A 22145-nucleotide genomic window follows, 5' to 3' on the forward strand; every position below is an offset into this window, starting at 1 on the left:
ACCCCTCCCACCCTCCCAGACTCAAATGGTAAAGGTCATCTTCAACCTAGTGTCTTTTTTTTGTTTTGGGGTCCAGTTGTAGGGCCTGAATTCTGGACCTGGGCATTGTCCCTCAGCTCTTCCCACTTGAGCCACAGCGCCACTTCCAGCTTTTTTTCTTTTTGCTTATGTGGTGCTGAGGAATCGAACCCTGGGCCTCATGCATGCAAGGCAAGCGCTCTACCACTGATCCACCTTCCCAGCCCCCAACCTAGTGTCTTGTACATCTCATTGTTACAATGAGTCAGCCTGTATCCCTATTTAAGCATTTTGTTTTTTTCCGTCCTATCCCCAAATTAGAAAAGTGTATATACAAGATGCAAGGCACCGCAAAAACATAACAGTGAAAACAGGGGTTATACCGTGGGGGAAGAACATACCAAAGGAACAAAAAGTCACATAGTACATTAAAAACAATAGCAAGAAAGAGAAAAACCACTTGAGTTCCTGTCTTAGGGCTCATTTCACTGATATGGTCATATGTACATAGCTTTTGACCATTTCTGCTTGTCCTAGACATGTACTAGTTATTTCAAATAAGGGAGATCATGGGACCTATGTTTCTTTGGGCCTGGCTTACTTCACTTATTACACATTTCTCCAAGTCTTAACATTTCCTTATAAATGGGGTGATGCCATTATTTCTGATGGAGGCATAGAAAAGCATTGTGTGTGTGTGTCTGTGTGTGTGTGTGTGTGTGTGTGTGTGTGTATGTCTATACACATATATGTATAAATACTTATTATGTATATATGGATATATATATCATATTTTCTTGATTCACTCATCTACTGAGGGGCATCAAGGTTGGTTCCATATCTTAGCTATGGTAAATAAAGCTGCAATAAACATAGGTGTGCTGGTAGCTTTAGTATACCCTTGTTTGTGATCTTTGGGTAAATACCCTAAAGTGGGATTGCTGGGTCAAAGGGGAGCAACTATGTGGAGTCTTTTGAGGAACCTCCATACTACTTTCCAAAGTGATTGAACAAGTTTACACTCCCACCAACAATGCAGTAGGGTTCCCTTTTCTCTTCGCATCCCCTTCAGCATCTGTTGTTATTCGTGTTCGTGATTATAGCCATTCTATCTGGGGTGAGGTGGAATTTCAAGGTTGTCTTAATCTGCATTTCTTTTTGGCTAGAGAAGTTGAGACTTTTTTTGATTTTTGTGGTTTTTTTAGAATGAAATTGCTCCATTTGTTAGGAAATGGAAAGTCGTGGAAAAAATTATACTAAGAGAAGTAAGAAAGGCCCAAAGAAACATAGGTCCCATGGTTTCCCTTATTTGCAATAACTTGTATATGTCTGAAACAAGCAGAAATGGTCAGATAAGTTGGTTTTAGGCAAAAATGAACCCCATTAAGGATTCAAATGTATTTTCTTTCTTGTAATTGTTTCTAACATATTTATAAGTTGAGCCTTTTTTTAAATATGTCTTTTGGCCATTCTTATTTCCTCTTCAGATTAGATTCTTGTTAAGTCTTTAGCCCACTTATTTATTGGGCAGTTGTTTCTCTGAGGATTTCTTGTTGTGGATTTAATTTCTTGAGTTCTAAGTATATTTTAGATATGAGACCCATGTTCATTTTATGCCTAGTGAAGATCTTCTGCCAATCTGTGGGTTTTGTATTGATCTTGTTAGCAATGTCCTTTGCCATGCAGAAGCTCTGCGGTTTCATGCAATCCCATTTGTCCAACCTTTCTTTGATTGGTTGTGTTTCTGGGTCTCTATTAAGAAAATTTTGGCTGGTGCCAAGTACCACTAGAGTTTCTCCTATTCTTTTCTGTAATGTTTTTTAGGGTGTTTGCTTTGAATGTGAGGTTTTTGATCATTTTGGAATTGATTCTGGTGCAGGGTTATATATACAGATCTAGCTTTAGTTTTCTACAGGTAATGAACCAACTTTGCCACCACCATTTACTGACGAAGTTGTCTTTCCTCCATTCTATTTTTGAGTTCCCTTCTCAAAGTTTAGGTGGATATAGGTCTGTGTGTACATTTCTGGGACTTCAGTCCTATTCCATTGGTCCTCAAGTTTGTTCTTGTGCAATTACCAATCTGTTTTGATTACTATGGCTTTGTAGTACAGTTTGAAATTTGGTAGTGATATTCTACCAGCATTGTTCTTTCTGGTATGGATCGTTTTTGCTCTCTGGGGTCTTTTATTGTTCCATATACATTTCTGGCTTGTTTTTAATATTTCATTGAAGAACTCGCACTATTGATAAGTATCGCATTGAATTTGTAGATAGCCTTTGGAAGTATTGTCATTTTCACAATGTTGATCCTCCCATTCCGGGAGCATGGTAGGTTTTTCCAGTTCCTAAGTTGTGCTTTAATTTCTTTTTTGGCACTATCTCTTGAGCCACACCTCCTCCAATATGTTGATTAGCTGCTTAATTTGAGTTGTCTACCCAGTTTTCTGGCTTCCAGCCTCCTTAATAGCTAGGGTAGGATAAGCATCTTGAACCAGAAGCACTTGTTTTGTTTTTACTTACTTGAATATTTATCATTAATAATTAATTGGATACTACAATAAAGTTAGATGATTGTTAACAGCATATTTAAAATTAATATTCAACCTAAGCTCCAGTATTTATTGTTTCAATTAAGTGATGTACTTTATTTCTAATAATTATAGCTCTTTTTCTAACTGTTCTACATTTTCTTCACTAACTTTACGCTCACACAACTTCATGAAGAAATTGTTTCAAATTTAATTGATCTATTGTTATAGTGGTGATGTATAGAGAGACTACCATTTCTTGGGCCAGGTATTGAATACATTTCCTTTCATGCTGTGTCTTCCATACCCTCACTCTCTCCCAATGAATGTTTCCCTGCCATCTTGACTCATGATTTGTATAGTTTACTTTCATCAGTGCCTAATGACCTCCACAGATGCGCTTTTACCCCATTTCCTTCTAGTTCTCTGGCTTTCCCCCACTCTCCAGAAGAGATCCATGTGAATACACCATATCTATTTAAACTTTTTTTTGCCAAACCTGGGGCTTGAATTTGGAGCCTGTCCTGGGCACCATTCCTGATCTTGATTTGCTCAAGTCTACAACTCTACCACCTGAGCCACAGTGCCATTTCCTAATTTTTCTATTTATGTAGTGCTGAGGAATGGAACCGAGAGCTTCATGCATGGCAGGCAAGTACTCTAACACTTAGCTATATTCCCAGCCCCAAACTATGTGTTTTTATTTCAAAGGTGAAGTAAGAAAGAGGCTATATTTAATATTCTATAAATCACAATGATGGAATACATTTCTTTGAGATCCATTGTAATTTCCCTGTGTTTATTTCACTCATAGAATACTATAAATATATCTTTTAATTTTCATGTATTTATAACATAACTTTAATTTTTCATATTGTTTTCTACACCATTTGTCTTCCGATTTACTATTAATCTTGGAATATGTGTCTTGATAAATGCAACACCATAGTATTTTTTTTTAAGTTTAAGATAATGTCATCCATGTGTGTGTTCGTGCTGATTTTTTGTCTGTTTGTTATATCAGTTAGTAAGAGGAGTATTAGTTCTACAATAGTAATGGTAGATTAAAGTATTAAAACTGCATGGTCTTTTAAACATGTCTCTGTACCTTTGCTTTTCAGCATACATTTTTACTATCATAATGTATAATCTGTCTGTCATTATCAATGATCTATATCTGTGGTCATATATTTTGGGCTGATGCTTATTTCCTACATATTATCACTATTTGTATTTTTCATCATTAACTTTTGCTCATGGTATCTTTGTATAGTTTTTTTAATTTTTATTTCTCTCTAGTCCATGACTTTGGATTGCTCATTAAGTTTTCTTTCTTCTGTTCATGTCAGACAGTGCCTTATATATTTACTATATTTTACAATATAAATATGGTCTTATTTTGATGGATATCTTGCTATTTAATATCTGTTTGTCTCATCTGATATTTATTTCTTATTTTGCTTCTATGTAACCTGCACACACCTCAACTTCACTGTAAATCACCTCTCATATAAGCTGCAGGCATTCTCCTGTACACTGTGAATTACCTCTGATACCAATTACAAATTAAATCTGATGTAAATAGTTGTTATACTCCATTGTTCATAGGATAAAAATAAGACTGCATGCTTAATACAGGTGCCCTACTTTTTCAAAGGTTTGTTTCTATGTTCCATTGAATTTGTGCAACTCAAAATATGCAAGGACTGCAAGATTTTTTAAAAACAGTCTTATTAATATTCTTCATACAGAAATAAGCAGACATTTCATGTAAAGAACAAAGGCCATTCTCAGGCTGAAGCATAGAGCTTCAGCAGAAGTAAAATGTGCAGGAAAATTGTTATACTGTAGAACTGCAAGAAAATGAACTTTCTACCCTGTGGGATTCTTTGTTAGGAACACAAAGGAAATTAACTTGCTGGATGCATTTTTACTACGAACATTAATCTTTACAATATTATCATAGTAGTAGCATATAGCATAATATAGTTACTTTTCAATGGAATTGAATGGAATTTATAACCTATGTATAAACTTTCTATTTTCCTTTTAAATTTTTGTAGAAATAATTCTTTGAACTCAGACCCCCATATTTGCGAGGCAAGTACAAAATTAATTGATCGATATGCAGGATTCACAAACTTTGTTTTTAAAACACCTATGTGTTTGTATATTGAATTTGCATTCCTTATGAATTATGAATATGGTACTATAAGTTTTCTTTTCACAAGAGAAATTACATACAATGTTTTCTATACATTCTTTTACCTACACATGTACCATTCCTTTAACTACACATTTACCTTTTTAATAATCTTCTCCTCTGTGTAGATCTATGTTAGCAATTTTTATTTTTCTCTTGATGCACAATAATTTTTTTTTCGGTCCCGTTTTCGGGCCTGATCTCTGGCCCTGGGCCGTATCCATCAGCTCTTCAGCTCAAGGCTAGGGCTCTACCACTTGAGCCACAGCGCCACTTCTGGCTTTTTTCTTTTTTGCTCATGTGGTGCTGAGGAATCGAACCCTGGGCCTCAGGCATGCAAGGCAAGCGCTCTACCGCTGAGCCAGTCACCTTCCCAGCCACGCAGAATAATTTTTATAGCACTTAAAATGAAGATGTGTTAATAATGCATTATCTTTCCCTAGGAATACCTTCAATCTTAATTGTAAGAAGAGGCCCTTTGCCCCATGGATTGTGTATTGAAGTCTATTTTCTTTAAACACTTTATAGATATATTTCTTTTTGTGTGTTAGTCATCATTCACCTCTGATATTGTCAAGAATGACTGTATTCCTTTTAGACACTGTACAACAAATTAGTGCTGTATTTTATTCTAATTCTTAAAACTACTATATTTTTTACATCATGTCCCAATTCATAGTTTTATTCTCTATCCTTCTTGTGGTGGTCATAGTTCACATTTTTGGGGATCATCTTGAGCATTCCTTAAGCCTCTATCCATTTACATCCATCCTTCAATTAAGGCCTATTAAAATGCAAAGCTGATTAAGAAACATTTTATGGTAATAAGTAAGTATTTGGTGTGGTAGGAAGTAGTCAGTGTTCACAAACGTTCATGCTGGAAGTTCATTTTTACATATGAAGAAACAAATGGCTATCTATGACCAGACTTTTATATCTAGAAATTTAATAACAAAAATAGTTAACATCGGATGTTTTATTGTGAGAACTAAGTCAAATCTTATGAGAGCCAAATCATTCGTTTACTATTTTTTGAGTAATTTACTCCTTTGAACATTTACCTGGATGCTGTGCTCTTCATAGATCTACTAATGTGTTATGTATTGCATATGATGTAATGGCCATGTTGTGACTGTTTATGAGAGCACTATTTAATAGAAACTCTAAATAGTATTGTCAGTGAGGCAGAATATGAAAATGCCGAAAACACATTTATTTACTTCATTGTTACCCAGATATATAGTAAATATTACCAAAATAAGCTAAACACACACTTTCAGACTCCTACTTATACTTATTGTTGTCTTGCTAGGTTATTAGCTTCTTAGAACTGTTTTCTTGTCTTTATTGCTGGAACCAGAAATGGGTTCTAATGTATTAGAAAAACTTTGTATGTGTAATTACCAAGTTACTATGGAGGCAAATATTTCTACTTTGATTATATATTCTCTCATTTTATAAATAACACAGAAAGTTCCAACCACATTCTGTAATACAAAAGCATACATGTAGAAGAATGAAATTCTAGTTTTGGTGTTCTCATGACTCAGGGATTGATGGAATGTGCCCTTACAGAAGCTGGTGTCATTTGATGATGTGGCTGTGGAATTCAGCTGGGAGGAGTGGCAGGAATTGGATATTTCTCAGAGGACCCTGTATAGAGATGTGATGCTGGAAACCTATAGCATGCTGGTGTCCTTAGGTGAGCCAAAAATATCACATTAACTTGAAAAGTTAAGTGGGGGCTTGACCTCTGGGCATTGGTACAGCCTCAGCTCTTCAGTTCAAGGTGAGCACTCTATCACTTGAGCAACAGCGCCTCTTCAAGATTTCTGGTGGTTAAATTGGAGATAAGTATCTCACAGCTTTCCTATTAGGGCTGGCTTTGTATGGCAATCCTCAGATCTCAGCCTACTGAGTAACTAGGATTACAGGTGTGAACCACTGGTGGGTAGAAAATGATTTGTTTGTAGTAGATATGTGAATATTTATAGAACTTTCAATGCTATTTGGATGTAAGTTTCCAGTCTGTGTGAAGTGTGATTTGTTTCAAATGAAGGTAGATTATATACAGGTAGATTATATAAATTCTGAGGCAATTTTATTTTCATTGTTCAAGAATCCAAATCAGCAGTTTGACAAAAGTTCCAAACTGTCTTCCCTAAAGAGAAGACTGTATTCCCAAACTTGAAATGATTATTGTGGGTAGATATACAATCTAGAAAACACATACATACATACATACATACATACATACATACATACATACATACATACATACATACCTATTTATCATTATTCGAATTAAGAACTGGAAATCACTAGATTAGAGGGAGTATTTATAATCCAAACCTAGTACTAGATGCAGTGATTCATGCCTGTAATTCTTAGGAGTCTGAAATCTGAGGCTTTCAGTTTGAAGCAAAAAATGCCAGTGAAGTCTCCATGAGACTCTTATCTCAAGAAAACCACTCTTACACTGGAAGTGGAGCAAGGACTCAAACTAATAGAATGCTAACCTTGAGAAAAAGAATTGCATTCAAGTCACACAACCTGCAAAATTCATTCAAACCTCGGGGAGATTCAACCATGGAGACAGTGAGAAATGAAAGAAGATTTGGGAGCAACCTTGTTAACAGGATATCTGAAATCTTAGAACAATTTAGACACAGCATGAGCAATAAGTCTTCACTCTTATTAACAGGGCACACTGGTCCTAAACCTCAATTGATTGTCAAGCTGGAACAAGATGAAGAGCCATATATGAGAGAAGCCTCAGACAAGAATTTCTCAGGTGAGTTAAAGCATCTTGCATAGTGATCATGGATCCAGAACCAAATTGGTAAATTCGTCTTGCTATGTACTGACCAATAATATTCCTAATTCCCTTGAGTCCCATGTGTAGCAGAGAACTAGGTGATCTTTGTGTTAGACTTGTGAATCAAAAATGCATGTAGATGCACACTGAACTGTGTAGAGCAGTAAAGGTAAAGTTAGCAATTCTTTCTCTTGGTGGAAGTTATTTTGAAAAAAGAAAATTAGAAATGTGAAAAGTGAGATTTACTTTTCTTTGAAACTAGGACTAGGCAGGTATAGCAAATGACTATTCCAAGGCTGCTATCCTCTGATAAGGATAAGGAGGGTAGAGGCCAGGATACAGAACCAAAGCTTTCAGTCTAGAGAGAATGATTAACTAGGTCGTGATCTGATGTGGCTTTAGTTCATGAGTCTGAGGGTTTAAAAGTCAGATGAGATTCTGTCTAAGGTGGAGGGAAACAAATTTTAAAATTTCTAAAGATACTTAATTCACAGTGAGAACTTATAACTGAAGAAATGTGGTTATAAAACTTTATTCTCAGGTGTAAGCAAAGGTTTGTATAAAAAAGGTACAATTTCCAAAGTTAGAAAATACTGTTCTCCTAATGTTTGAGAAGTAAAGTAGCACAATATATAAATTATTTTAAGAAAGTAAAACAATACAAAGCATCTATTCCCCTAAGATCAAACAAAACAATTTTTGGGAAAAAATGAAGAATGCTACATATTAAATTATACAGATTAAAAAGCTAGCCGTAAATAGTTTAGTAATTTGTATAAATAATTCCTCTGACATAAAAAAGAAGAAAAACCTGAAATACAGAAAAACATTTTCCATCATAAACTGTCAGTGTTACTCTATTTTTGTTGTTGTGAAAACAATTTACAGAGGGGTTACAATTACATGGGCAAGGTAATGAGTACATTACTTACCAAGCATTGTTGCCTCCTCCTTTGTTTTCCGTTACCATCCCCTCCCATCATTCCCCTCCAGCCCCCCGCCCCAGCCAAAGTTGGGAAGTTCATTTTTGACATAACATCTTGTACATCTCATTGTTGCAATGGGTCCACCTTCCCTCCACATATTATACCTACATCAAACACAGTAAAAACAGGGGTTATACCATAGGGGAGGGACATATAAAGCAATAAAGAAATATCATATATATATATATATATATATATATATATATATATATATATGTTAGAAACAATAGCAATAAATAAAAACATATGAGTCCTTATCTTGGGGTTCATTTTGCCTAACATCAATTTATTGACCGTTTCTGCTTGTCTCAGATATATACTAGTTATTGCAAATAAGCAGAACCATGGGACCTGTTGCTTTGGGCTTGGCATACTTCACTCAATATACTTTTTCCAAGTCTTTCCATTTCCTAACAAATGGAGCCATATCATTCTTTTCGATGAATGCATGGAATTCCATTATGTATATATACCACATTTTCTTGATCCATTCATCTACTGAGGGGCATATGTGTTTGTTCCTTATCTTACCTATGGTAAACAATGCTGCAATAAACATAGTTGTGCTGGTACCCTTAGTATGGTCTTGTTTGTGATCATTTGGGTAAATGCCCAGAAGTGGGATTGCTGCGTCATAAGGGTGCTCTATGTGGAGTCTTTTGAGGAGCCTCCATTCTGTTTTCCAAAGTGGTTGTACAAGTTTACACTCCCAACAACAATGCAGTAGTGTTCCCTTCTGTCCATATCCCCTCCAGCATCTGTTGTTATTAGAGTTCCTGGTTATAGTAGCTCAGTGGTAGTGTGCTTGCCTTGCATGCATAAGGCTCTGGGTTCCATTCTTCAGCACCATATAAGCAGATAAAACTGGGAGTCGTGTTGTGGCTCAAATGATAGAGAGCTAGCATTGAGCTGAAGAGCTGAAGGACAACACCAGGCCTGGAGTTCATGCCCCATGACAAAAAACGGTGTAAGGAAGAGTATTACTTTCTTAATCAATACATTGTGGTGAAGAAATTTATTTCTCATAAATCAATTCCTACATTAATATTTCAAAATTTGTAACAGTTAAGATGGGGAAAATGTCTTTACCTTTATTTTAAGGAGTATTTGGATCTTATTTATGTTTTTTTTCTTCTTTATATGACTCATTTTAGATATTCAAAAAATGGAGCATGTGATTAAGACTTACCAGGAAGGTCCAGATGAATGTCTGCGTGACGTAGCTGTCACATATATTAACACAATAGAGCAAAGAGTGAGATTAGTGACAACTTCTAACTTGACCTCAAAACAGAAGCCAGATCTGAATAGGAATGATGACAACTCCTTAAGGATGACGACAGACGAGTTCATTCAGTGTCAGAACATGCTCCACTACAGTGAGCCTGGTAAGATGCCGGCTGCATATATGCCTGGTGTTTCTCCTGTAGTTAAACAATCGCTTAGATATTCAGAGGCTTTTAGTCAAAATTATGATGGTCCATATTTTGAATATGGAGGAGAGAAGGTATTAAATTCAGAGATGATATTCTTTCCACATAATTGGGTTTGCATCAGAGATCCCGCCTCTAACCATAACGAATATAGAGAAGAATATGATAAGTCTGCTCTTCTTGCCCAAGAACTTTGTCAGGGAGGGAGGTTTCCAGTCACTATGCATCAGAAAAGAGACACAGGAGAGAATCCTTATACAAGTAGTGAATGGGAGAAATCATTCAGTAAGGATTTACACCTTACAAAACCTGAGAGGAAGTATCCAGAGAATCCTGATGAGTATAAGCAATGTGCAAAATCTATCTCTAAGAATTCAGAACTAAGTTCTGATCAACCTAAAACAACACCAGAAGAGAAACCCTATGAATACGAAGAATGTAGGAAAATTTCCACCCGAAAGTCAGGTCTCAGAAGGCATCACAGAACTGACAAAGAACAGAAGTTTGATGAATGCAACAAATGTGGAAAATCATTTAGAATGAAGTCATACATCACTTTGCATCAGAGAATACACACAGGAGAGAAATTTTATGAATGTGACAAATGTGGAAAGTATTTCAGACAGAAGTCAGACCTTACTGTTCCTCAGAGAACTCATATAGGAGAGAAACCTTATGAATGTAATGTGTGTGAAAAGTCTTTCACCCGTAAGTCAGACCTTACTGTTCATCAGAGAACACACACAGGAGAGAAACCTTATGAATGTAACAAATGTGGAAAGTATTTCAGACAGAAGTTTCACCTTATTGTCCATCAGAGAACACACACAGGAGAGAAACCTTATGAATGTAATGTGTGTGAAAAGTCTTTCACCCGTAAGTCAGGCCTTACTGTTCATCAGAGAACTCATACAGGAGAGAAACCTTATGAATGTAATGTGTGTGAAAAATCTTTCACCCATAAGTCACACCTTACTGTTCATCAGAGAACACACACAGGAGAGAAACCTTATGAATGTAACAAATGTGGAAAGTATTTCAGACAGAAGTTTCACCTTATTGTCCATCAGAGAACACACACAGTAGAGAAACCTTATGAATGTAATGTGTGTGAAAAGTCTTTCACCGGTAATTCAGACCTTACTGTTCATCAGAGAACACACACAGGAGAGAAACCTTATGAATGTAACAAATGTGGAAAGTATTTCAGATTAAAATCACATCTTACTGTCCATCAGAGAACACACACAGGAGAGAAACCTTATGAATGTAATGTGTGTGAAAAGTCTTTCACCCATAAGTCACCCCTTAGTGTTCATCAGAGAACACACACGGGAGAGAAACCTTATGAATGTAACAGATGTGGAAAGTATTTCATATTAAAATCACACCTTACTGTCCATCAGAGAAAACATACAGGGGAGAAACCTTATGAATGTAATGTGTGTGAAAAGTCTTTCACCCAAAAGTCAGACCTTACTGTTCATCAGAGAACACACACGGGAGAGAAACCTTACGAATGTAACAAATGTGGAAAGTATTTCATATTAAAATCACAACTTACTGTCCATCAGAGAAAACATACAGGGGAGAAACCTTATGAATGTAATGTGTGTGAAAAGTCTTTCACCCATAAGTCACACCTTAGTGTTCATCAGAGAACACACACAGGAGAGAAACCTTACGAATGTAACAAATGTGGAAATTATTTCAGACAGAAGTTTCACCTTATTGTCCATCAGAGAACACACACAGGAGAGAAACCTTATGAATGTAATGTGTGTGAAAAGTCTTTCACCCAGAAGTCAGACCTTACTGTCCATCAGAGAACACACACAGGAGAGAAACCTTATGAATGTAACAAATGTGGAAAGTATTTCCTATTTAAATCAGACCTTACTGTCCATCAGAGAAAACATACAGGGGAGAAACCTTATGAATGTAATGTGTGTGAAAAGTCTTTCACCTGTAAGTCACACCTTACTGTTCATCAGAGAACACATACAGGAGAAAAACCTTATGAATGTAACAAATGTGGAAAGTCCTTCATCTGGAGTTCATCCCTCAGGAAGCATAAGAGAATCCACACACATGAGAAATCTTAGGAATGTGATAACTATGGAAAGTCTCACCTGGATGAAAAATAAGTTTGCATGATAGAACCAAAACCTGATAGAAGCCTTGTGAATGTAGCAAATGTGGAGCCTTTTAGCCAGAAGGCATGCCTCATGGTTCCAAATTGAATGCACACAGGAGAAAAATCTCATGAATGAAAAAAAATGTGGAAAGTTTTTGAGAAGTCATAGTTAAATTTTCATCAGAAAACACACAGGAGAAAAACATTATGAATGAAACAAGTATCAAAAACGTCCTTCACTTAGTAATCATGCATGGATGAGTGTTTATAGAGCACAGACAAGAAAGACAAGGTATGAATAATACCAATGTAGAAAATACCACTTCGACAGCATAGCACAGTGTTCAGCAGAGAACTGAATCACATAGGAGAAAAGAAAATTAACAGGTCTAACAAATATGCAATTTTTAATAGAAGTCAGTCCTCAGTACATCCAAGAACATAATAAGGAGAGAAAATGTGAGTATAATAAATGTAGACAGATATTTAGCCAGAAGTTTCACAGGTTTCTCTACATATTTCAGAGACCTAGAGACAAGACAGAATGTCGAGTGAACATTAGAGGACATCTTTCAAGCAGAAATGAACCTTCAGCCAGCATTAGAGCACTCACACAAAAAATGAAACCCAACATAGGGAAACCTTTGGCAGAAACCTCTGTAAATTATAGAGAAATCCTTCATGGCAGAATTAAGCTAGGTGTAAGGGAAAACCACTCACTGAACCAACATTTCTCATCCTCTCATTTTGTAGAGTAGGGATGATTTCCCTTCATGTTATTCAGGGGTTGGATTTCCAGGCTTGACAAAGAATTAAGATAGTGAAATTGTTGACTTGTGTCTTTTATATTGAGGAATGGATGGTCAAGTAATTTAATAAACACTTTTCAGAAATAGGAGCTCTGGACCTTTGAGATTGAACTCAAATCATCCATAGTGGTTTAGTAGTGATAGATGGGGAAGGACTAACATGCTTTATTCCAAGGACATGAGAGCATCAATTTCTCCACTGCTCCCCAAAAGTCTTCCACTATATGTGTGGTCTATGTATGCATTATAACACTATTACTATTCCAATTTATTTTTTAATGGAAGGTCTGGTGGAAGATAATACTCCTTGTTTATTACAAAATGTGCACAAGAATAAAATCTGTCTCATCATCTTTCATCCCCAAGTTCATGAAACATTCAGAAAACCTGAAAGAATACATTTTCTTTGTGTGTGGGTACTATTCTTGTAGATTGAACTCAAAGCCTAGCCACTTTCCTTAACTACTTTTTCTCAAGGCTAAATTCTAGCACTAGAATCACAGTTCCATTTCTAGTTTCTTTGGTGGAAAAATGAAGACATGATTCTTAAGCATTTGGGTTTGGATGAGTAATGCCAAAATGATTTTACTACAGGCTGTTTTCTATTTACTACTGATGAGTCTGTTGTAAATTTTTCACTTGTAGACCATGCTATTGTTCTTCTGAGTAATAAAACACTAGTGTGGATATTGTGGAGAGTCTGTGTTTTCTCACTGTTATGGAGGGTGAAAGTGAATTTCTCAAGAGGAGAATATTGCTTTTTCAAGTTAAAATTTCTAGTTCTACAACAAATTATAAGTTATGGTTTTGCTAAATTTAATTCTGTAGCAATTAAAAAAAACTAGACCCATGGAAAAAATGATGGACAAAAGCTAGCTAGAATACTTACAGATATCCATGGGATTATAGAGATAAGCAGAAAGAGGTAGGACTGTGCTAGATATTTGGTAGGGTAAAATACAGGTGGCAGGTGGTTTACCACTTTAAATCACAGTAGATTGCTAATTGGAGATAAAAGCCCTGCTCTGGCTGGCTTTGAACCTCAACATCAGATATCAAGCCTTTTGAGTAGCTAGGATTAGAGTGTGAGCCACTTGAACCTGGCCTAAAAAAAACAAAATGGAGACATGGCTCAAGTGGTAGCATCAGCCTTATCTTGAATACAAAAGGTAAGGAAGAACTCACTCACAGAGGCTGAGTTCCAGCCACAGTATCAGCATGTGTACACATGCGTGCAGGTGCATACATACACACACACACACACACAGTAGTTTAAGAGTGCTTAAAAAACCCAACAATGAAGCTGGGTGCTTGTGGCTCATGCCTGTAATCCTAGCTACTCAGGAGGCTGAGATTTGAGGATCATAGTTCAAAGCCAGCCCAGGCAGGAAAGTCTGTGAGACTCCTATCTCCAATAAACCACTCAGAAAACTCGAAGTGGCACTGTGGCTCAGGTGGTAGAGTGCCAGCCTTAAGCTGAAGAGCTCAGGGACAGAGGAGCTCAGGCCCAGAGTTCAAGCCCCATAACCAACAAACCAAAACAAAACCCAACAATGACAAATTATAGGTGAGTTGTCAGAGAACAAGAAAGGTAAATCTGGAGGCAAATGAAGCTGACATCTGTGATGGTTAAATCTTGAGGATGAACTTAATTGAGATCAATTGCTTTAGATGCATCAGGCTGATGAGTAAAACACACCTTTGTGTGTGGGGGGGGGGGGGTGTTGGGCTGGATATCAGATTAACTGAATCTCTCCTGCATATAGGTCGCACCATTCCATAGGCAGGCTTTCCATATGAAATTAAAGTGGGGTGGGGGAGAGAATACTGCAATGCAGGCATTCTCTTTCCCACTCTTACCCCCTCCCCTAACTCCCTGGCTACCATTAGTTGTTCTGCTTTGCCAAGATTGCCTGAAATCTGTGACATGAAGCAAAATAAATCCTTTTTCCCTTAGGTTATTTCTGTCAAGTATTTTGTCACAGCAACAACAAACTATATTGCTAACACAAAACCCTATCTTTTCTACTTCTGTCTCTTGTTTTATTTTTTTGCTAGTCTTGAGGCTTGAACTCAGAGCCTCAGCACTGTCCATGAGCCTCTTTGTGTTCAATCAAGGCTAGTGCTTTGGGGCTGGGAAGGTTGTTCAGTGGTACAGCACTTGCCTTGCATGCTTGAGGCCCTGGGTTCGATTCCTCAGCACCACATAAGCAAAAAAGAAAAAAGCCAGAAGTGGTGCTGGGACCCACGTGGTAGAGTGCTAGCCTTGAGCTGAAGAGCTGAGGGACAGCGCCCAAGGGACAGCGCCCAAGCCCCAGGACCAGCCCTCCTCCCCAGAAAAAATGGCTAGTGTTTTACCACTTGAGCCACAATTCCACTTCCAGTTTTTCTGAGTAGTTTGAGATAAAAATCTTGGTGGGTGCCGGTGGCTCCCACCTGTGATTCTAGCTACTCAGGAGGGTGAGATCTGAAGATCATGGTTCAAAGCCAGCCCAGGTAGGTAAGTCCTTGAGACTCTTACCTCCAATAAGCCACTAGAAAACCAGAAGTGGCGCTGTGGCTCAAGCGGTAGAGCACTCAGCCTTGAGCTCAAGAGTGCAGGGACAGCGCCCAAGCCCAGAGTTCAAGCCCCACGACCGACAAAAAAAAAAAAATCTTACAGACTTTCCTGTACTGGCTGCTTTGAACTATCATCTTCAGATGTTAGCCACCTGAATAACTAGGATTACTGGCTCCAGACATTGATACCTGGCCAACGTCCATTTCTACCTCTACCTCTTCCTCTTGGTTCTTCTTCCTCTCCCCTCACCTCCCTCCTCCTTCCCACCATGCTAAAAATGTACAGAATACCACTGAATGAGACACTCAACCCAAGGTTGCCATCTTCACTCAAATGAACTATAAAGCTGACTTTAATAGGTGAACTTGGTAATAAATTATCCTAGTCTTACAGACCTGGCCACTGGAACACAGAACAAATGATTGGCCAGAGACAAGATCACAAAACTTGAATCTTGGCCATACAAACGTCTCAATGAAATTCAATAGTGAACATGAGGCTCAAATCCAGGCACTCTCCTCACCAGACAGAGCCATGTTCTTAATCACACCTGTGGGTGTTGTTGATTCCTTGGTACAGGAATATGATGGAATGACAAAGGACACACACAAATGGAGTATTATTTGAGGGTGAGCTTTCCTACAAGATAAAAGCCCCAGCTCTGGCATTTACTAACTTGTGACATCATAGACAAGTCATTTTAATTTTTTTGCCTCTGTTTCTACATCTGTAAAATGGAGATAATCAGAGCCCTTTCCCTCATAGAAGAGCAGGTCTCCAGCAAGGTGCAGGGACTACTCAGGAGGCTGTGATCAGAGGATTGAAGTTCAAGGCTAAAGAGCAGCAAAGTCTGTGAGACTCTCATCTCTAATTAATCACCAGAAAACCAAAAGTAGTACAGTGGTTCGAAGTGGTAGAGAACTAGCCTTAAGCAGAAGAGCTCAGGGTCAGTGCCCAGGCACTGAGTTTAAGCCTGATAACCAAAAACAAACAAAAAAATAGAGCAGGCCGGGAGCTGGTGGCTCACGCCTGTAATCCTAGCTACTCAGGAGGCTGAGATCTGAGGATCACGGTTCAAAGCCAGCCCGGGGAAGGAAAGTTCATGAGACTCTTATCTCCAATAAACCACTAGAAAACCAGAAGTGGTGCTGTGGCTCAAGCGGGTATAGCACTCGCCTTAAGCTGAAGATCACAAGGATAACACCCAAGCCCAGAGTTCAAGCCCCACGACTGATACACACACAAAAAAAAGAGCATGTTCCACTCATGAGTTTAAGATAGTATATTAAGTTCAAAGCCAGCCATGGCAGCTAAATCTAAGAGATTAATCTCCAATTAACCTGCAAAAAGCCAGAAGTGTAAGTGTGGCTCAAGTAATAGAGGACCAGTTCCAAGCAACCACCCACTGCCTTTATTCCAACTTGGCACAGGCCCAGCACAAATGGTCCAACAACAGATATTTGGTGGTGAGAAACTGAATGAGTGAACTTTACACCTCCTGCCAACCTTTCTTGTCCAGCCCCTCTCTGGCTGCAATGTTAATTATTCTCTCATTGTGTGAAAATAAGTATAGCATAAAACATGCTATACAAACCAAGTAGAAGTATACACTTCAGTGGCTTTAAGTACAGTCACATTTCAAGCAACCTCACTGATATCAACTTCTAGAACTTTCTCAGTATTCCAAACTGAAATTGGGTACCTATTAATTAGCAGCACCCATCCATGCCTTTTCCCAGACTGTGGAAACCCAACATTCTACTTCCTGAGGTTGAGATGAGAGGATTGCAGTTCAAAGCCAGCCTGGGCAGGCAAGTCTGACACTCTTACCTCCAATTAACAAGAAAAAAAATAAAAAACAGAAAACAGAAATAGAGATGGGGCTCATCTGGTAGAGCACCAATTGTGAGGGGAAAAAACAATAAAAAATATGAGGTGGGGCTGGGGATTTAGCTCTTGGAGAAGCCTGTCCTGACAAGTACAAGGTCCTGAGTTCCATCCACACCTCTGACATGACAACAACAATAACAACAACAAGTAGTACACAAACTATTTATGCCCAGAGGCAAGCTTTACAATAAAAGATAATCACTACCTCATCCTTCTTTATAAATATGAGCTGGGTGCTGTTGGCTCATATCTGTAATCCTTGCTGCTGCTACTCAGGATGCTGGGGATCACAGTTCAAAGCCAGCCTGGGCACAAAACTCCATGAAATTCTATCTTCAGTAAATTACTCAGAAAAAGCTGGAAATAGAGCTGTGGCTCAGTGGTAGCCTTGAGAAAAAGACTCTCATGGATATGTCCCTAGCCCTGAGTTCAAGCCCCAGCATCAACAACAACAAAATAGAATATGAGGTCCTGTGTTTAGGCAACTGCACAAGTACATACAGACACACAGACACAGAGCACAGTGCCAGCCCCAACCTGACTAACTAAATCCAAGTCTCTGAGGCTGCCTCCAGGCGGTTTGCATTTTAGCCAGCTAAGCCAGGTGCTGGTGGCCCACATCTGTTATCCTAGCTATTCGGGAGAGGCCAAGATCTGAAAATCATGGTTCAAACCAGTCTGGGCAGGAAAGTTCATGAGACTCTTATCTCCAATGAGCCACCTAAAAACCTAGAATTAGAGCTGTAACTCAAGTGGTAGAACTGAGGAAAAAAGCCCAGTTTATAGTACCCAGGGCATGATTTCAAGCCACAGCTGGCACTATAAAGTACAGAAAGACCCACCAGTTAGTAAGCAAAAGAGCACCCACTGCATTCACTCCAACACCAGTCTCTCCATGGCTCATGTAGGTGGAAAAGAGAGTGCATTTATTTGTGCCAGTGCTGGAGCTTGAAGTCTGGGACTGTGTGCTCTCTCATAACCTTTTCTCTCTAGGCTGATGCTCTGCCACTTTAGCTGCAGCTCACTTCCAAGGGAATGAAAGTTAAATTAAAAGGCTGTACATGCCCAATAATTAGATAGCCTTGGGCACAATTCCAGGAAGACCAATGGTAATCTAGCTCTTAGACAAGTTCAAGCCCCACAGAACCCTAGTTTCCTTACAGGTTTCTGGAATGAGAGTCCTACTAGCACCTAGAATTGCCAGCCATAGCGCAATACTCTTAAAGTCAACAAGAGTAACTTTGTGTTTCAGTTTTGTTTTATTTTGAGGACTGGTCCTAGGGCTTAAACTCAGGGCCTGGATCCTGTCCCTGGGCTTCTGTGCTCTTATCACTTGAGCCACAGATCCACTTTGTGGCTTTTTGGTAGTTAACTGGAGAGGAAAGCTTCATAGACTTTTCTGCCAAGGCTGTCTTTGAATCATGGGCTCAGCTCTCAGCCTACTGAGTAGCTAGGATTACAGGCATGAGCTACTGGTGCCCAGTAACTAACTATATTCCTTTATTAACTAACACTCTGGTAATCCATAAGGCCAGGGCCCACTGAGAGACCCTGGAGCTAGGCTCATACCTAGGACCCATCACCCTGAAGTGGGGGTGAGCTTCTCTAGAGGCTCCAGAACCTCCCCTGCTGCCAGCTCCATTACTCCAGGATAAGGCCAGACCTGTTAATCATCCCTGCTGAGGAGAGTTTAACCCTGCCTGCAGGCCCTGGGCTAGTGTTAGCAACCCTGGTTACCAGCTTTCCTCCAGTTCCCATATGAAGATGGGAAAGAGGAGAGGTCTCAAAGAGAGATCCGGGCTAGATTATCTGTGGCTCACCTCCTTTCCCCACTCTACTGCACATGCTACAGAGGCTCCCTCCATTCCCAGTTCCATTGTGGTTGTTAGGAAGCAACAGTTTCATTTAAGTCTTTGTCTTTCTGACTGTGACACATGTATGAAATGCAGAGGGTCTGGCATATGCAAAATACAGAAGACACATAACTCACTCACACAATTCAAACACTGACAAGGGCAATTAACTGCTGCAGGATGTACTTTTAGCTGCCAAGTTAACGTCAAGGTATTAACTAGAGCATTTGCTAATCTCCATTTGATTAGCCCTAAAACAAAGAGCCCTCTGTACTCAAGACACCAGAATGGCCAGAGACCAGCCAGAGACTGAGGAGAAAGGAAAAGCATCAACCTCAAAAATTCAGCCTCTTGGGCTGGAAAGGTGGCTCAGTGGTAAAGCACTTGTCTTGCATGCATGAGGCCCTGGGTTCCATTCCTCAGCACCACATAAGCAAAAAGAAAAAAGCTGGAAGTGGTGCTGTGGATCATGTAGTAGAGTGCTAGCCTTGAGCTGAAGAGCTGAGGGACAGCACCCAGGCCCAGAGTTCAGGCCCCATGACAGGACCCCCCCCCAACAAAAAAAATTCAGCCTCTTCCTTTGAGGCCAGCCAACAGTCAGTCAAGTCAGATCCTGATATACAAATTACCCACTTCTTATGGGACCAGGAAAAATCCCATAAGCAAATCTGAAATGCCCTACTATAGGAAGCAATTTAAGTATCCATAGACTTGCTAGGAGATAAGGGAGTTGGAATGATGGGAGGGAGCAGTCAAAGCCAGGTGCCAATGGTTCACACATGCCATCCTAGCTACTCAGGAGGCTGAAATATGAGAATCCTTGTTATAAGCCAGTGAAATCTGTACCACTTATCTCCAATGAACCACCAAAAAGCCAGAAGTGGAGCTGTGGATCAGGCTGCAGAGCACGGGCCATGAGTGAAAAACACTAAAGGACAACACCCAGGCCCTGAGTTCAAGTCCCAGGATCTGAACACATGAACACACACAAACACACACAAACACACACACACACACACACACACACAGAGAAATGCAAATTTAGCCTAATGCATGTGCACAGGTACAGGTACATGATTAAGTTTCAAAAAGGCAATAACAAAAATGATCACAATTTGGAATGGAAAAATACCAAGTCCCGTCAATTCAGAGGAGAGGAGGAAGGCATGTGGCATTCTACCCTCAAGGAATTGTGCTTTGGGACATTTCGGGGGATCCTTCCACCAGGACACCTCCATACTCCTGGAGAGTTAAAGGTGGCAAGTTCCTCAAGAACCAGAAACTCACATTTCACCCTATCCAAGGCACCTGAAGCTCCAAGAGGATCTCTGCACTCACTCCCCAAGGAATCCACAGGATCTGAGAAAAAAAATAGGAATGGGGAAAGCCAAATAGGGAGAGGGGAGCAGGGAGGCCTAGGGGCCCCTGTGCAAATGGTAAAATGCAAAAGGGACTGACCTGAGCAGAAACAACAGGATCAGGTGAGGTTGGGGGGGGATGAGGGAGGAGAGCCGAGATGAGGGGGGAACCAGTCCTACAGAAGGCATCACACCCTGGGACACAGGGTTCTCCCCAGAAAGAGAATATTGGGAGATCAGGGGAGGAGAGAGGGCAACAGAAAGGAGGACTGACTGTAAAGCATGGAAATTTGAAATAAGAGTCCCAGACTGGGGCACCAAAGGCCCTGGGTTCTAAATCTGACTCAATTGAGTGGACACATTTTCATCCTCAATTTGCCCCATCTGGGGAAAAAAAGCGGGGAATAGTGCAAATGTTCCCCCATGCCGCCTCTGAGGACTTCGACAGGAGGAGAAGGAGCAAGAAGGGGCAGCAGAAAAGTATTTGGAGAAGAGGGAAAGCATTATTCCATGCTGCACTGGACCGAGGCACTCACCTGCCCAGCCGCTAGAACCAGCACTTATTCTGAATCCCCCACAGGTGCCACCAAGCTGCCTCTCCTGGTACAAAGCCCACAGCCCCACATTGGGCAGGAAGACCAGGGCCACCAGTACCACCGCCTGAAAAATCCCCTTCAGAGCCCAGCAGCCCTGCACCGCACTAGCTGGGTTGTGAGCTATCCCTGAAGCTACACTTGGGAATATAAAATATTGGAGTCTTTATTACACAGTTAACAGGCTGCAGGCCGTCCGTTGCTACAAAGGCCCACAGCCCCCCAAATACACATAACACAGCTAGCAAACATGCTAAAGAGGAAAGAAATAAAGCCAATACCAACAAGGCAATTCAGCTTCCATGGAGATCTGAATTACGATGGCATGATGACCAAAGATGAGACAGGACCCAGCACTCAACTAGGGAGACACACGTGGCAAGACTTAAGCTGATCCGGGCCTAAAAAGATCGGAGCACAGGCAGACCCACCGGAAATTCCCAGTCCCAGGCACTGGACTGACAGGTTCAATAACCTATCAGCCAAGTGCTCACCCCAGGGATCTGGACACGCCCATCATCTGGCCTAAAGAGATCAGTTCACGGGGCAGAGCCACAGGAAATTCCCAGTCCCAGGCATTGGACTGACAGGTTCAATAACCTATCAGCCAAGTGCCCACCCCTGCCTCCAGGGATCCGGGCACGCCTCTCATCTGGGAGGATGGTTTTCCTCCCCCAGCATGAAGACTAGATGCCAGACTCTACAATCACCATGTGGCCGATATGGACAGTCAGACCTGACCTCCTTAGTACATCCGCATGTCCACTTGGTGGCAGCAGCAACAACTAACCAAACCCAAGACAGCAATGGCGCTGTCCCACTCCGACTCTATAGCACTTTCCACTGCTGCCTGCTCATTGGGCACTGGTGCTTATGGTGCATTTTGGTGCAGTTGGAGTGCACTCCAGGATCTGATCCCTGCCTCCTATGCTTCTGTGGTCACTGGAGTCGAGGTC

General features: G+C 40.0%; 1 protein-coding gene across 1 annotated transcript in view; it reads left to right on the forward strand.

Annotated features, from left to right (window-relative positions):
- The window catches only part of LOC138841664 (zinc finger protein 658B-like), a 108431-nt gene that overhangs the window by 17648 nt on the left and 68638 nt on the right, over positions 1 to 22145 (forward strand). Inside the window, exons 3-8 of the mRNA XM_070042448.1 lie at positions 6328 to 6454; positions 7457 to 7546; positions 9711 to 9944; positions 9987 to 10063; positions 10361 to 11265; positions 11350 to 11957. Coding sequence (XP_069898549.1) covers positions 6328 to 6454; positions 7457 to 7546; positions 9711 to 9944; positions 9987 to 10063; positions 10361 to 11265; positions 11350 to 11957 — 2041 coding nt within the window. The remainder of the gene's footprint in view (positions 1 to 6327; positions 6455 to 7456; positions 7547 to 9710; positions 9945 to 9986; positions 10064 to 10360; positions 11266 to 11349; positions 11958 to 22145) is intronic.

Source organism: Dipodomys merriami, unplaced genomic scaffold (genome assembly GCF_024711535.1).
Source record: "Dipodomys merriami isolate MVZ:Mamm:240054 unplaced genomic scaffold, mDipMer1.0.p SCAF_325, whole genome shotgun sequence".
Classification (NCBI taxonomy): Eukaryota; Metazoa; Chordata; class Mammalia; order Rodentia; family Heteromyidae; genus Dipodomys; species Dipodomys merriami.